Source organism: Phocoena sinus, chromosome 13 (genome assembly GCF_008692025.1).
Source record: "Phocoena sinus isolate mPhoSin1 chromosome 13, mPhoSin1.pri, whole genome shotgun sequence".
NCBI classification, from domain to species: domain Eukaryota; kingdom Metazoa; phylum Chordata; class Mammalia; order Artiodactyla; family Phocoenidae; genus Phocoena; species Phocoena sinus.
Genome location: NC_045775.1, coordinates 22,839,621 through 22,855,180, shown reverse-complemented (window position 1 = coordinate 22,855,180; position 15,560 = coordinate 22,839,621). Strand labels below are relative to the sequence as shown.

Below are 15,560 nucleotides of genomic sequence, written 5' to 3'. Positions count from 1 at the left end.
TGGGAGATCCTCCCAGCCATTCTGCCCCCAGCTGAGAGTCAGAAGAGGCTTGGAGGGGAGGGAACAAGCCTGCAGGGAGAAGAGCTTCCAGATTTCTCCTGGGGTAGGGGGTGGGGATGCTGAGGGTAGCTGTGAGGGACGTGTCAAGTAAGGAGAAGGGGGAAGGCAACTGGAGAGGTGACAGGCAAGAGCAGCCCTAGCTTCCCAGCAGAGAGGGCAGACCATGCTCCATCCTCTGAAACAAGCCCAGCACAAGTTAACGGTGGGTCTCAGCCTCCGCAGATCTCCAAGGTAACATCCACTCCTCCAACTCCAAGGGCTGCAGAGCCCGCAAGACCCTGGTCCTAGCGGATCCTAGACCCGGATCCTAAAGCAATGTCTCCTGAAACGTAATGGCCAATATTCGTCAAGCGTTTCCTGTGCTCATGGCCTCGTGTTAAGTATTTACAAGAATTATCTCATTAATCGTAACAATAGCCCAGTTAAGGTGGGCAATATTGTCATCCTCCTCCCACCCACTTACCACATATACAACACACACACACACACACACACACACACACACACACACACACACACTGGATCGATAAGGGAAGATCAGAGAGGTTGACAAGTGTCTCCAAGGCCACACACCAGGAGCAACAGTGCCTGGACTCGAGTCCAGCCTCTCTGACTCCAGTGCCTGGCCTCAGTCAGTCTCTGTCCCCAACCCAGGACACCCCAGGGCTGCCAGCTGGGAAGAGCTGGCAGCCCAGGCACCCACAGGGCCAAAGCCACTGCCACTTTCTATACCTTTGATTTACTGTGGTATCAGAATTTGGCCACCCATTAGAATCACTTGTAGAGAAAAGAAAAAAGAGAAGAGAGAAAAGAAATGGATCAAGAAGATGTGAGATACACACACACACACACACACACACACACACACACACACACACACCCCAGAATACTATTTAGTCATAAGAAAGAAGGAAACCCTGCCATTTGTAACAACTAGGATGAAACGAGGTCATTTTGCAAAGTGAAATAAGTCAGACAGAGAGAGACAAATACTGTATGATTTCACTTATACGTGGAATCTAAAAAAGCTGAATTCGGAGAAACAGACAGCAGAGTGGTGGTTACCAGGGGCTGGGGAGGTGGGGGCCAGGGGTGGGGACTATGGGGGCACATGGATCAAAGTGTACAAACTTCCAGTCAAAAGGCTGATAAATTCTGGGAATCTACTGTACAGCAGGGTGATTATAGCTAACAGTTTTGTATTATACACGTGAATGTGGCCAAGAGAGTAAATCTGAGCTATTCTCAACACAGAAAAGAAATCTCAATTACGTGACCGGATGGAGGCTTGAGCTAAGGCTGTGGTGACCATCGTTTTGCAATACGTAATTGTATAAAACAATAGATTGTGAAGCCGAGGCTAGTCATCAGTTAGATCCATTAAACTATAACTTGCTTAATAAATAATAACTATAAGCTGCCTACACTGATCAAGCTCGCTTTAATTGTTTTCACAAAAACTTGCACGTCCTCCTAGCATTACGTAGCCTAAACAATAACATGTTTGCCCAAGTTGTTTTCCAGGAGCCTGGAGTCAGCTGTTGCCCAGCTCAAGCCAGTTAAGACTGGTTGGGACAACTGACCCTCCAACTGTGTATGTGTTAAGCGTCATGACCTTTTGAAGTCAGAGGGCCAAAAACTTCACCCTCAGAACATGCTAAGGCCACCATTTTCTGAACATGTGTCCCACGAAGAAGCATGTAGCTTAGTTGCACCTGTACAGAATGCAACCTTTTTCTTACCTCACCTTTTTTCCTATCTCCAATCACCTTTCCCCACCCTCCCCACGCCTCAGAACCCCCCTGCTTCTTTATCCTACAAATATCCCAGCCCCTCACCTTCTGGGGAAGCAGATCTGAAACGTTCTTCCAGCTCCTCGCTTGGCTGCCTTATAAACCCTTTCTCTGCTGCAGACCTCAGGATCTCAGCGTTTAGCTTGCTGTGCGTCAAGCAAATGAATCTGGTTTGGTAACAACTGCACACCTTAAACTTACACAGTGTTATTTATATGTCACTTATACCTCAATAAAGCCTGAAGGAAAAAAAGAAAAGGAAAGGAAAGAAAGAAAAGAGAAGAAGAAAAGAAAGAAAAGAAAAGAAGAAAAGACAGCCGTCTGGGCCCTACCCCATACCCATGGAACAAAAATCCCCGGGGATGGGCCCAGGTGTCAGCATTTTTTTAAATCTCATTGGACGATTCCGAAGTCCAATGAGAATGGAGAAACATTTCTCCACTCAGGAGGCAAGAAATGAAGCAGGGAAGAGAGAATAAGATAAGAAGTGGGGCCTGTAAAACAATTTTCCTAAAATCTCAAGGATCCCAAGCAAGGAATTCCTAAGCAGTTACATGCTCTCAGACAAGACTTTGGTTCTTGATTCTCACAATGGAGAGAGAGAAAGAGAGAGAGAGAGAGAGAAAAGCTCTTCCACAGCTCGATGCTATATTCTCACCCCAAGACCACCTTGAGTAAGTAGAGCTCCTGGCTACACGCACAGCCAGCCAAGCAAAGAATGAGGTGGGCTCTGCTCAAACCCGCCGTGGCTCTCAGGACAATCTTCATTTCCCATTAGATCTCAGTCCTGCAGGCACTCCCAAAAGGCCCAGGTTACTAATAAGCTGTCTTCCCTTTGTTTTAAAAGTAATGATGTGGGAAACTTTTGAGACAAAATTTCCACCCAGCCTCCCCACTGAGATTGTGCCAGGGGTGTCACCCTCAGAGCCCAGCTGCCCAGAGACTAGATTAAAACCTGAAATAGTGAAGGGAAAAGAACCATGCAAAGATTTATTCTTTGCTTTTCAGCTGTTTTCAGTTATTTTAAACACCCACCTGTGAGGATGGGTACAGAGCACAGGAGATGGGAAGCTTCCGGTTTGAAGACAGAAGGCAGGACCCGAATGCAGGAAGACAGGGCAACGTCTTTGAGCTTAATTTCTGCCTTCAAAATCCTTGGGATCCTACAGTTCTAAAAAATCCTGAAATATTCTGATAGGCTCTAGGATCTTGACCAGCAGAAAATGTTGGTCTCAAACTGAAGAAGTCTGCTCAGACTCCAAGCAAACTCAATTAATTAAATTGTGTAAAAGTTTAAATTCAGCCTCTTGGGCATCTTTGACGTTTGCCCGGTCAGTCAGAATCAACAAAGGGCATGGTGGTGCCGGGGAAGTCCCTGCTAAGGTCACAAAGAGGTGAGAAGCCGCTAAGGCTGTGGCTGAAATTACCCAGCACACTTAAGCTGCCTATTAAAAGCCCAAGTCCCAGGATAACTGTGCCACGCCCAGGCTCACCCCAGGGCATTCGCGGCAAGGGGGGCGAGGGGGGGCAGCCTAGTTACACCTGGCAACATTGCGTGAGCTGATCAGAAGATTCCCAGCCTGCTCTGCCCCACACTCTCAGGAGGGGCTCAGAACAGAGAAGTGGACCGATGTTGTACCTCGGGGTGAGTGAGAGAGGAGAGGAGTCCACTGGTGGGCCTGGCAGAAAACTTGCTGGCATGAAGCTGGGCCTCAGGGCCTGGCCAACTGGATCTGCCCCAGACTGCTGCTGTGGGTCTGGCTCCTGGGTTGGGACTGGGATGCTGCCCCTTCAGCCTTCACCTTACCCATGTGTTTGAGGTCACGATCTGAGCTCTAGTTCTTTCTGGTCACACTTGTCAGCCGGCCACTGCCCCCAGGCAAGGCAGAGACACTCCTACTGTGTCTAGAGCCCCAGCCCTTGGCATCCATCCCCCTCTCACTGCCAGGACCCCATTTGCCATTCCTCTCGTTGCTCCATCAGTGGCTCCACCTTCTTCGTGTTCTGGTCTAGCCTGCGTCCAACACACCTCTCCAGGTCCACGATCGCATCCGGCCCAGCTGGAGTAACCTGTGTGGTTTCAGAGCTCCCACGTGACATCTGCCCACCATGGTGCTTTGTGCTTCACCCAGTCCTTTTGTTTACGGTATTTCAAATGTGAATCATCATCCAGTCCTCTTCAGAACTAGCCAGGAAGCCACCTTCCAGAGAAGGCTGTCAGTAATGCCAATGTCAAACTCTCCTTGCCTTTAGATCCTGTTAGAATGTTTCCATAGGACATAGGACATAGGATGCTGCACTGAAGATTCTGTAAAACAGAAGCAGGATGTCCCCCAGAGATGTTTATGTTCACCCCAAATCAGGCTTATGACAAATGGGCTGGATTTGAACGGCCAACTCAGGGTCTCTGGGTTCAGGAGGGCTTTTCCAGCCGCGCACAGATAGGAGCTATGCCCCAAAATGGTCTGCAACATGGGGATCTGTGCTATACTTTTCTCCCTCATTCTTCGTCTCAGTAGCATCAGCAACTGGTTTTGCTGTTGTTGTGTTTTGTTTTCTTTTTAAATTTTTTTTATGTGTACAATATTATATTTTGACTTCTGTATACATTGCAGTGAGCTTACCGCCAAAGGTTTAGTTTCTATTCATCACCATACAGTTAATTCCCTTTACCCTATTTGCTCTCCCCCCACCGTGCCCCTTCCTCTGTGGTAGCTGCTACTCTGTTCTCTGTATTTGTTTGCATCTGTTTGGTTTGTTCTTTTTGTTTTTTTGCTTTTGTTCTTTTATATTCCACATATGAGTGAAATCTTATGGTATTTGTCTTTCTCCATTTGATTTATTTCACTTAGCGTAATACCCTCAAGTTTCATCCGTGTTGTCACAAGATTTCATCTTTTTTATGGCTTATCGTATTCCTGTGTGTGTGTGTGTGTGTGTGTGTGTGTGTGTGCGCGCGCACACGCGCGTGCATGCGTGTACTGCATCATCTTTATCCATTCATCCAAAAATGGGCACATGGGTTGTTGTTTCCATATCATGTTTTGTTTTCTTTGTCGCAAACCTAGCTACTAGAAAATTCTGTGGGGTTAAAAAAGTACAAGATAATAAAACCTTAGAAAAATAAGTAATTATTTTATTTCTACCTCAAAATATACTATGTACATCTGGAACTCTATGGGAAAGTAGACCAGGAGATTATTCCATCATAAAAATAAAACAAGATAAAAATAACGATTGCTCAGTCTAGATCTGTCTTTAATCCAGATGAAAGGGGCGTGAGCTGCCAGTTGTCTTGCTGTCAGGTGCCCTCCGCCCGTCAGTGACCTTGGGGCTGTCTCACAGGGGTTCCGGGTCTAAGAGCTCCTGGAGCGTTTTGAGGACTTGCTTTGGTTGGCTGGCGGCCAAGTCCTGCAGCCGGGAGCCCATCTGCCCCTGGAGGCTCCTGCACAGCCGGCAGACGGCCGTGCGGACGTTCCCGCCGCGCCCGGGCAGGATGCCGTTCCCGATCATGTTGTTCAGGAAGTACCAGAGGACCGGAAGTACGTGGCGCTCCACGGCCTGGGGCTTTCGGGGGTAAACTGAGGCCACCAACACTGTCAGGCAGAAAAGAGGGAGCGTTACTTGAGTCAAGCACTCTCTCTCTCTCCCACTGCCTTCTCTGGGGACACCAACTCTGTCCCCCAAAAGGCAGGCAACCCAGCAGGGCCCACTAATCCATTAGACGCACTACCTAGGGCTCATAACACACTTAGCGGCCCATGGAAATGTTTTAAATTCTTTTAAAATCAGAAGAAAAAAGTCTGAAGCTCTCCAACCTGATTTCTATTTGTGTTCCTACCAACCAGTCATAAAGTACACTTTTAAACATTTTTTTTTACAGAGGAAGGGGTATGCGAAGGTGAGAGGGCTCAGGGCATATGACAGTATAACTGGTCCCTGAGGCCCAGGGCGAAGGAAAGAGGCAGACGCATCTGGATTGCTATCCTGCCTCTGTTATTTACTAGCTGTGTGAGCTAGAGAAAGCCACCCAACCTTTCTGAGCCTGTTGCCCGATCTGTAAAGTAAGGATAATAATTCTGAACCAAACTCTTAAGACTGTTAGAGGTTAGATAATACATGTAGGCGAAGTGCCTATGCAAGTAGGCATGTGACAAAGAGTAGCTTGGTCCTAGTAGTGCTTTAATCTGCATTACCACCTAGGAGAGTTCACACAGCGAAAACTTGTACTAGGAAGAAAGGTCGAGACTCTCAAATGAAGCATTCTGGAAGATAGAACAGCCAGTGGGAGATAAAACCAGCACGGCCTCCCCAGTTTCGATGCCACACCTCACGATAAGCCCAGCAGTGATGCAGGAGGCATGAACGTGCTTTGGAAACCATCAGGCTCTGCACAGACCCTTCATTCCAGTGAAGAGCGCCCCAAATCTGGTTACCCCAGGCCCCCTGCCTTCTCTAGACCCCAGAAAGCCCAGAGACAGGCTAAAACCTGCCAGCAGGCTCTTCATCACACAGTAATTGCAGGGCTCCCTCCAACGTCAAGGCCTCATCGAGGGGAACCCCAAGCCGCTTCGGAGGGGCTGCTCTGGCCCGCAGCCTTGGCCGCGTCACCCTACGTGCATTCGTGCAAATACTTGCTTGACAGTCAGCCTGTCATCCTGCCAAAGGATAAGTCCTGGTGAAGGCAAACAACGCTTAGAGAAGCACTTGATTTATTTACGGAACAAAGAAATTGGAAAGTTCCCTGAGCTGAGACACACCCGGGAAACTAACACTGCCGGAGCCTGAGTCCAGGGCTCAGAGCTATGCATCTGTGACCCCATTTCACTCTCACCCAAGAGGCAGGACACTCGTCTGTTTCACAGCGGAGGAAACCAACACTCAGGGGTCGAGGAGCTGGCCCCAGATCCCACAGCTAACAAGAGCAGAGGACAGAGGCCAAGCCTTCCTTGACTCTAAAGCCCACGCTCTTCCCACCTCTTGCTACCCCAAACCTCTTGGAGTTCCACGTTTTAGAGGCTGGTCTGGAGTTTTGTTTTATTTTTAGAGAAACCCCCAATTTGTTCTTCCTTCATCATCTTAACTTCATCCAACCCGCCAGGATATTTTGCAGCGGGAGCTCTGTAGGGTCCCTCTGATTTCAGAACCAGCCTGGGACAGTGGGGAACCGGAGAGGATGGCCCGGGACCCCCTCAGCTCAGCCTGACTCTCTCACTGTGCCATCTCCCATGAAATGTGTACCTTGACTCTCTGGCCATACCCTCAAGATTCCTGTACCCCACACTGGGGGCCTTCCCGGGGGCTCCCGGTGACACAGAGCCCTCCAAAGTCAAGGTGGTCCTCATTCCTGGGAAGACGGGACTGCACCCAGTGAGCCACGCCAGCTGCGCCAACTTCATAAAATGGGGCCAAGAGGTGAGAGTTATGTTACCTGTGCTGGAAAAAGGCTAAGAAGGGAGGGCCCAGTTAACCCTAAAGCCACCTGGTCAGCCCCAAGGGTGGTGGGAGGGTGGGAGGGGCAAGGGGAGGTGGAAGGGGGGCAGCCAGAGGGAACAGAAAGAAAACTAATCATCCGATTAGCCACCTGTACTGAACAACTCTAAATCAAAGGTTTCCTAAACCTCCACTGAATCTCTGCGGCAACCGGAGGTGAAAAGTATCGCAGGAGCCAGGCCCAGGCAGGGCTCCCCTGACCCCACCAAATGGTGAGGGGTCCACCTGCCCCTAACCTGCCACTCCTCCTTCCTGGCGCCTCACCCCTGGACTCTCTCCTCCCGCAGTGAGGCATCTACACCCCGGCCCCAGGAAGCTCACGTCCACCCTTAGACCACATTCACCTGCCTGCGGGGAGCGGGTGGCCCAGGAGCTGGTAGGGGGGCATCACGAGGAAAAACCCATTAAAATCGAGCTTAAAAGGCAGCTGAAGTAATTAGCAAAAGATTTACTCCTGCGTTAAGCTGTGCTATTATGAGTCCACGCCTTGCGTCAATTGAAGTTTTCTTCCCTGTTCCTGGCTGACACAGAGTCAACAGAACTATGTAGAAACTCTTGTTTTTGAGGTCTCTTGGAAATAGAAGGGTAATATTTAGAATAAATGGATACCCACTCGCCCCTGGGGCCCATAAATTACCTGTACGAGGACAGGTAGTCAACGAATGCTGATTTTGAGTAACAGGAAAGAGTTCCTTGTCTGATACCCAAGGTGGTCTCAGTTACGTGACCCCATTCTCACCCCAAGGCACCCACAGCCTGGCACTGCAGCTGCATCGTAGCCCCCATCCTGGCCTCACTCGCGCCATCTGCTTGGAGCAGATCTGGCACCTGGACCGGAAGTAAGGGGCCACTCCAGGGACACGGGGAGGACTGAACCAGGGCGCAGAGGCAAGGCCAGGAGCAAGAGATGGGGCGGCGGAGGAGCGGGAATGATGCCCTTGGGTAGGCGACACGCACCGAGCACCCCCAGAGAGCTCAATGCTGGGAGGCCCTGACTGGGCCAGCGACTGTGGCTGGCACGCGAAACTCAGGCCAGAGGGCCAGGGAGAAGGGAGACAGAGGAGGCGATGCCAGACCAAGTGGGCACCGCCCCGGTGGAGGAAGGAGCGTGAGAAGGGCTTTGCCCGTGGGCAGGCAACGGGGAGAGGATGGGAGGTCTGCCCCTGCAACGTGCTGGCGCCCAGGAGGCCAAGGCAGGGGCCACCCAAGGAAGGGCAGCACTGTGCAGACGTTGAGGCTTGGCTCTGCAGCGCAGCTCCCGGAGACAAAGCCTGGATTACTAGTCAGGGACCTTAGGCACTTAACCTTCCTTAGCTCCGTGTTTCTTATTTCTACAAAAGGGACAACCACGGAACCCACACCCTCCTGTGGGGTTGTTATGAGGAGTAAATGACCCAGTGCATATCATCGGGGGTGAATAAAAGGGGCAGAGCCTAGAAGGCCAGGCAGTGACCTGTGGGCCACTCCGGGGATCCTGGACACCATCCTGGAGACTGCTTGGGAGCCATGCAAGGATGTAAGCTGGGGGTGGCATGATCCCTGTGGATCTTAGGGGGGCCCTTGGGAGTGTAGAGAACAGATTGGGTCCTCCTGCCTCCTTCCTAGGTGGGACCCTCCTAGTATGGGGGAGGAGGCTTTTGGCAAGTTCAGTAACCTGTTAAGTAACCTGCCCAAGGTCAGAGCGACAGAGCTGCTGCTGACCCAGCCAGGCACCCATGAGGTGGTGTTGACCCAGAGAGGTGGATTTTTCTGATTCACACAAAGGTACCCTGTGGGGCTAGTGGAAGCGCCATCTGCAAAGAGGAAGAAATGCATAATAGTTTCTTTTTTTTTTTTTTTTTTTTTTTTTTTAAAACATCTTTATTGGGGTATAATTGCTTTACAATGGTGTGTTAGTTTCTGCTTTACAACAAAGTGAATCAGCTATACATATACATATGTTCCCATATGTCTTCCCTCTTGCGTCTCCCTCCCTCCCACTCTCCCCATCCCACCCTTCCAGGCTGTCACAAAGCACCGAGCTAATATCCCTGTGCCTTGCGGCTGCTTCCCCCCAGCTATCTACCTTACTACGTTTGTTAGTGTGTATATGTCCATGACTCTCTCTCGCCCTGTCAAAACTCACCCTTCCCCCTCCCCATATCCTTAAGTCCGTTCTCCAGTAGGTCTGCGTCTTTATTCCTATCTTACCCCTAGGTTCTTCATGACATTTTTTTCCCTTAAATTCCATATATATGTGTTAGCATACGGTATTTGTCTTTTTCTTTCTGACTTACTTCACTCTGTATGACAGACTCTAGGTCTATCCATCTCATTACAAATAGCTCAATTTCATTTCTTTTTAAGGCTGAGTAATATTCCATTGTGTATATGTGCCACATCTTCTTTATCCATTCATCCGATGATGGGCGCTTAGGTTGTTTCCATGTCCTGGCTATTGCAAATAGAGCTGCAATGAACATTTTGGTACATGACTCTCTTTGAATTTTGGTTTTCTCAGGGTATATGCCAAGTAGTGGGATTGCTGGGTCATATGGTAATTCTATTTGTAGTTTTTTAAGGAACCTCCATACTGTTCTCCACAGTGGCTGAACCAATTCACATTCCCACCAGCAGTGCAAGAGTGTCCCCTTTTCTCCACACCCTCTCCAGCATTTATTGTTTCTTGATTTTTTGATGATGGCCATTCTGACTGGTGTGAGATGATATCTCATTGTAGTTTTGATTTGCATTTCTCTAATGATTAATGATGTTGAGCATTCTTTCATGTGTTTGTTGGCATTCTGTATATCTTCTTTGGAGAAATGTCTATTTAGGTCTTCTGCCCATTTTTGGATGGGGTTGTTTGTATTTTTGTTATTGAGCTGCATGAGCTGCTTGTAAATTTTGGAGATTAATCCTTTGTCAGTTGCTTCATTTGCAAATGTTTTCTCCCATTCTGAGGGTTGTCTTTTGGTCTTGGTTATGGTTTCCTTTGCTGTGCAAAAGCTTTGAAGTTTCATTAGGTCCCATTTGTTTATTTTTGTTTTTATTTCCATTACTCTAGGAGGTGGGTCAGAAAGGATCTTGCTGTGATTTATGTCATAGAGTGTTCTTCCTATGTTTTCTTCTAAGAGTTTGATAGTTTCTGGCCTTACATTTAGGTCTTTAATCCATTTTGAGCTTATTTTTGTGTATGGTGTTAGGGAGTGATCTAATCTCATACTTTTACATGTACCTGTCCAGTTTTCCCAGCACCATTTATTGAAGAGGCTGTCCTTTCTCCACTGTACATTCCTGCCTCCTTTATCAAAGATAAGGTGTCCATATGTGCGTGGGTTTATCTCTGGGCTTTCTATCCTGTTCCACTGATCTATCTTTCTGTTTTTGTGCCAGTACCATACTGTCTTGATTACTGTTGCTTTGTAATATAGTCTGAAGTCAGGGAGCCTTATTCCTCCAGCTCCTTTTTTCGTTCTCAAGATTGCTTTGGCTATTCGGGGTCTTTTGTGTTTCCATACAAATTGCGAAATTTTTTGTTCTAGTTCTGTGAAAAATGCCAGTGGTAGTTTGATAGGGATTGCATTGAATCTGTAGATTGCTTTGGGTAGTAGAGTCATTTTCACAATGTTGATTCTTCCCATCCAAGAACATGGTATATCTCTCCATCTATTTGTATCATCTTTAATTTCTTTCATCAGTGTCTTATAATTTTCTGCATACAGGTCTTTCGTATCCTTAGGTAGGTTTATTCCTAGATATTTTATTCTTTTTGTTGCAATGGTAAATGGGAGTGTTTTCTTGATTTCACTTTCAGATTTTTCATCATTAGTATATAGGAATGCCAGAGATTTCTGTGCATTAATTTTGTATCCTGCTACTTTACCAAATTCATTGATTAGCTCTAGTAGTTTTCTGGTAGCATCTTTAGGATTCTCTATGTATAGTATCATGTCATCTGCAAACAGTGACAGCTTTACTTCTTCTTTTCCGATTTGGATTCCTTTTATTTCCTTTTCTTCTCTGATTGCTGTGGCTAAAACTTCCAAAACTATGTTGAATAAGAGTGGTGAGAGTGGGCAACCTTGTCTTGTTCCTGATTTTAGTGGAAATGCTTTCAGTTTTTCACCATTGAGGATGATGTTTGCTGTGGGCTTGTCATATATGGCTTTTATTATGTTTAGGAAAGTTCCCTCTATGCCTACTTTCTGGAGGGTTTTTATCATAAATGGGTGTTGAATTTTGTCGAAAGCTTTCTCTGCATCTATTGAGATGATCATATGGTTTTTCTCCTTCAATTTGTTAATATAGTTTATCACATTGATAGATTTGCGTATATTGAAGAATCCTTGCATTCCTGGAATAAACCCCACTTGATCATGGTGTATGATCCTTTTAATGTGCTGTTGGATTCTGTTTGCTAGTACTTTGTTGAGGATTTTTGCATCTATGTTCATCAGTGATATTGGCCTGTAGTTTTCTTTCTTTGTGACATCCTTGTCTGGTTTTGGTATCAAGGTGATGGTGGCTTCGTAGAAGGAATTTGGGAGTGTTCCTCCCTCTGCTATATTTTGGAAGAGTTTGAGAAGGATAGGTGTTAGCTCTTCTCTAAACGTTTGATAGAATTCACCTGTGAAGCCATCTGGTCCTGGGCTTTTGTTTGTTGGAAGGTTTTTAATCACAGTTTCAATTTCAGTGCTTGTGATTGGTCTGTTCATATTTTCTATTTCTTCCTGATTCAGTCTTGGCAGGTTGTGCATTTCTAAGAATTTGTCCATTTCTTCCAGATTGTCCATTTTATTGGCATAGAGTTGCTTGTAGTAATCTCTCATGATTTTTTTTATTTCTGCAGTGTCAGTTGTTACTTCTCCTTTTTCATTTCTAATTCTATTGATTTGAGTCTTCTCCCTTTTTTTCTTGATGAGTCTGGCTAGTGGTTTATCTATTTTGTTTATCTTCTCAAAGAACCAGCTTTTAGTTTTATTGATCTTTGCTATTGTTTCCTTCATTTCTTTTTCATTTATTTCTGATCTGATTTTTATGATTTCTTTCCTTCTGCTAGCTTTGGGGTTTTTTTGTTCTTCTTTCTCTAATTGCTTGAGGTGCAAGGTTAGGTTGTTTATTCGAGATGTTTCCTGCTTCTTAAGGTGGGCTTGTATTGCTATAAACTTCCCCTTAGAACTGCTTTTGCTGCATCCCATACGTTTTGGGTCGTTGTGTCTCCATTGTCATTTGTTTCTAGGTATTTTTTATTTCCTCTTTGATTTCTTCAGTGATCACTTCATTATTAAGTAGTGTATTGTTTAGCCTCCATGTGTTTGTATTTCTTACAGATCTTTTCCTGTAATTGATATCTAGTCTCATGGCGTTGTGGTCGGAAAAGATACTTGATACAATTTCAGTTTTCTTAAATTTACCAAGGCTTGATTTGTGACCCAAGATATGATCTATCCTGGAGAATGTTCCATGAGCACTTGAGAAAAATGTGTATTCTGTTGTTTTTGGATGGAGTGTCCTATAAATATCAATTAAGTCCATCTTGTTTAATGTATCATTTAAAGCTTGTGTTTCCTTATTTATTTTCATTTTGGATGATCTGTCCATGGGTGAAAGTGGGGTGTTAAAGTCCCCTACTATGAATGTGTTACTGTTGATCTCCCCTTTTATGGTTGTTAGTATTTGCCTTATGTATTGAGGTGCTCCTATGTTGGGTGCATAAATATTTACAATTGTTATATCTTCTTCTTGGATCGATCCCTTGATCATTATGTAGTGTCCTTCTTTGTCCCTTTTAATAGTCCTTATTTTAAAGTCTATTTTGTCTGATATGAGAATTGCTACTCCAGCTTTCTTTTGGTTTCCATTTGCATGGAATATCTTTTTCCATCCCCTTACTTTCAGTCTGTATGTGTCTCTAGTTCTGAAGTGGGTCTCTTGTAGACAGCATATATAAGGGTCTTGTTTTTGTATCCATTCAGCCAATCTGTGTCTTTTGGTGGGAGCATTTAGTCCATTTACATTTAAGGTAATTATTGATATGTATGTTCCTATTTCCATTTTATATATTGTTTTGGGTTCGCTACTATAGGTCATTTCCTTCTCTTGTGTTTCGTGTCTAGAGAAGTTCCTTTAGCATTTGTTGTAAAGCTGGTTTGGTGGTGCTGAACTCTCTCAGCTTTTGCTTGTCTGTAAAGGTTTTAATTTCTCCATCAAATGTGAATGAGATCCTTGCTGGGTAGAGTAGTCTTGGTTTCAGGCTATTCTCCTTCATCACTTTCAGTATGTCCTGCCACTCCCTTCTAGCTTGTAGGGTTTCTGCTGAGAGATCCGCTGTTAACCTTATGGGGATTCCCTTGTGTGTTATTTGTTGTTTTTCCCTTGCTGCTTTTAATATGCTTTCTTTGTATTTAATTTTTGACAGTTTGATTAATATGTGTCTTGGCGTGTTTCTCCTTGTATTTATCCTGTATGGGACCCTCTGTGCTTCCTGGACTTGATTAACTATTTCCTTTCCCATATTAGGGAAGTTTTCAACTATAATCTCTTCAAATATTTTCTCAGTCCCTTTCTTTCTTTCTTCTTCTTCTGGAACCCCTATAATTCGAATGTTGGTGCGTTTCATGTTGTCCCAGAGGTCTCTGAGACTGTCCTCAGTTCTTTTCATTCTTTTTTCTTTATTCTGCTCTGCAGTAGTTATTTCCACTACTTTATCTTCCAGGTCACTTATCCGTTCTTCTGCCTCAGTTATTCTGCTATTGATCCTATCTAGAGTGATTTTAATTTCATTTATTGCATTGTTCATCGTTGCTTGTTTCATCTTTAGTTCTTGTAGGTCCTTGTTAACTGTTTCTTGCATTTTGTCCATTCTACTTCCAAGATTTCGGATCATCCTTACTATCATTATTCTGAATTCTTTTTCAGGTAGATTGCCTATTTCCTCTTCATTTGTTAGGTCTGGTGGGTTTTTATCTTGCTCCTTCATCTGCTGTGTGTTTTTCTGTCTTCTCATTTTGCTTATCTTACTGTGTTTGGGGTCTCCTTTTTGCAGGCTGCAGGTTCGTAGTTCCCGTTGTTTTTGATGTCTGTCTCCAGTGGCTAAGGTTGTTTCAGTGGGTTGTGTAGGCTTCCTGGTGGAGGGGACTAGTGCCTGTGTTGTGCTGGATGAGGCTGGATCTTGTCTCTCTAGTGGGCAGGTTCACGTCTGGTGGTGTGTTTTGGGGTGTCTGTGGCCTTATTATGATTTTAGGCAGCCTCTCTGCTAATGGGTGGGGTTGTGTTCCTGTTTTGCTAGTTGTTTGGCATAGGTTGTCCAGCACTGTGGCTTGCTGGTCGTTGAGTGAAGCTGGGTGCTGGTGTTAAGATGGAGGTCTCTGGGAGATTTCCGCTGTTTAATATTATGTGGAGCTGGGAGGTCTCTTGTTGACCAGTGACCTGAAGTTGGCTCTCCTACCTCAGAGGCAGAGCCCTGACTCCTGGCTGGAGCACCAAGAGCCTTTCATCCACACGGCTCAGAATAAAAGGGAGAAAAAGTAGAGAGAATTAGTAGAAGTATGAGGAAAGAAAGAAGGAAAGGAGGAAAGGAAGGAAGGAAGAAAGAAGCAAAGAAGGAAAGAAAGGAGGGAGGGAGGGAGGGAGGGAGGAAGGAAGGAAGGAGGGAAAGAAGGAAAAAAAGACAGAAAGAAAGATGATACAGTAAAAATAAAATAAAGTATAATATAGTTATTGAATTAAAAAATATTTAGAAAAAAAAAAGGGACGGATAGAACCTTAGGACAAATGTTGGAAGCAAAGCTATACAGAGAAAATCTTACACAGAAGCATACACATACACCTTCACAAAAAGAGGTAAAGGGGGAAAAATCATAAATCCTGCTCCCTGAGACCACCTCCTCAATTTGGGGTGATTCGTTGTCTAAAGGAGGGAGGGAAGGAAGGAAAGAAAGAAAGAACGAAGGTAAAGTATAATAAAGTTATTACAATTAAACTTAATTATTAAGAAAAAGAATTTTTTAAAAAAAGTCATGGACGGATAGAGCCCTAGGACAAATGGTGGAAGCTAGAGTATACAGACTAGATGTCACACAGGAGCATACACGTACACCTTCACAAAAAGAGGAAAAGGGAAAAAAATCATAGATTTCGCTCCTAAATTCCACCTCTTCAATTTGGGATCATTCCTTGTCTATTCAGGTATTCCACAGATGCAGGGTATATCAAGTTGATTGTGGAGCTTTA

At 45.3% G+C, this 15,560-nt stretch overlaps 1 protein-coding gene across 1 annotated transcript in view; it reads right to left on the bottom strand.

Moving 5' to 3' along the window:
* Nucleotides 1-5,111: 5,111 nt before the first annotated feature.
* The window catches only part of TOGARAM2 (TOG array regulator of axonemal microtubules 2), a 51,068-nt gene continuing 40,619 nt past the window's right edge, over nt 5,112-15,560 (bottom strand). The window contains 1 exon segment of the mRNA XM_032652234.1: nt 5,112-5,449. Coding sequence (XP_032508125.1) covers nt 5,112-5,449 — 338 coding nt within the window.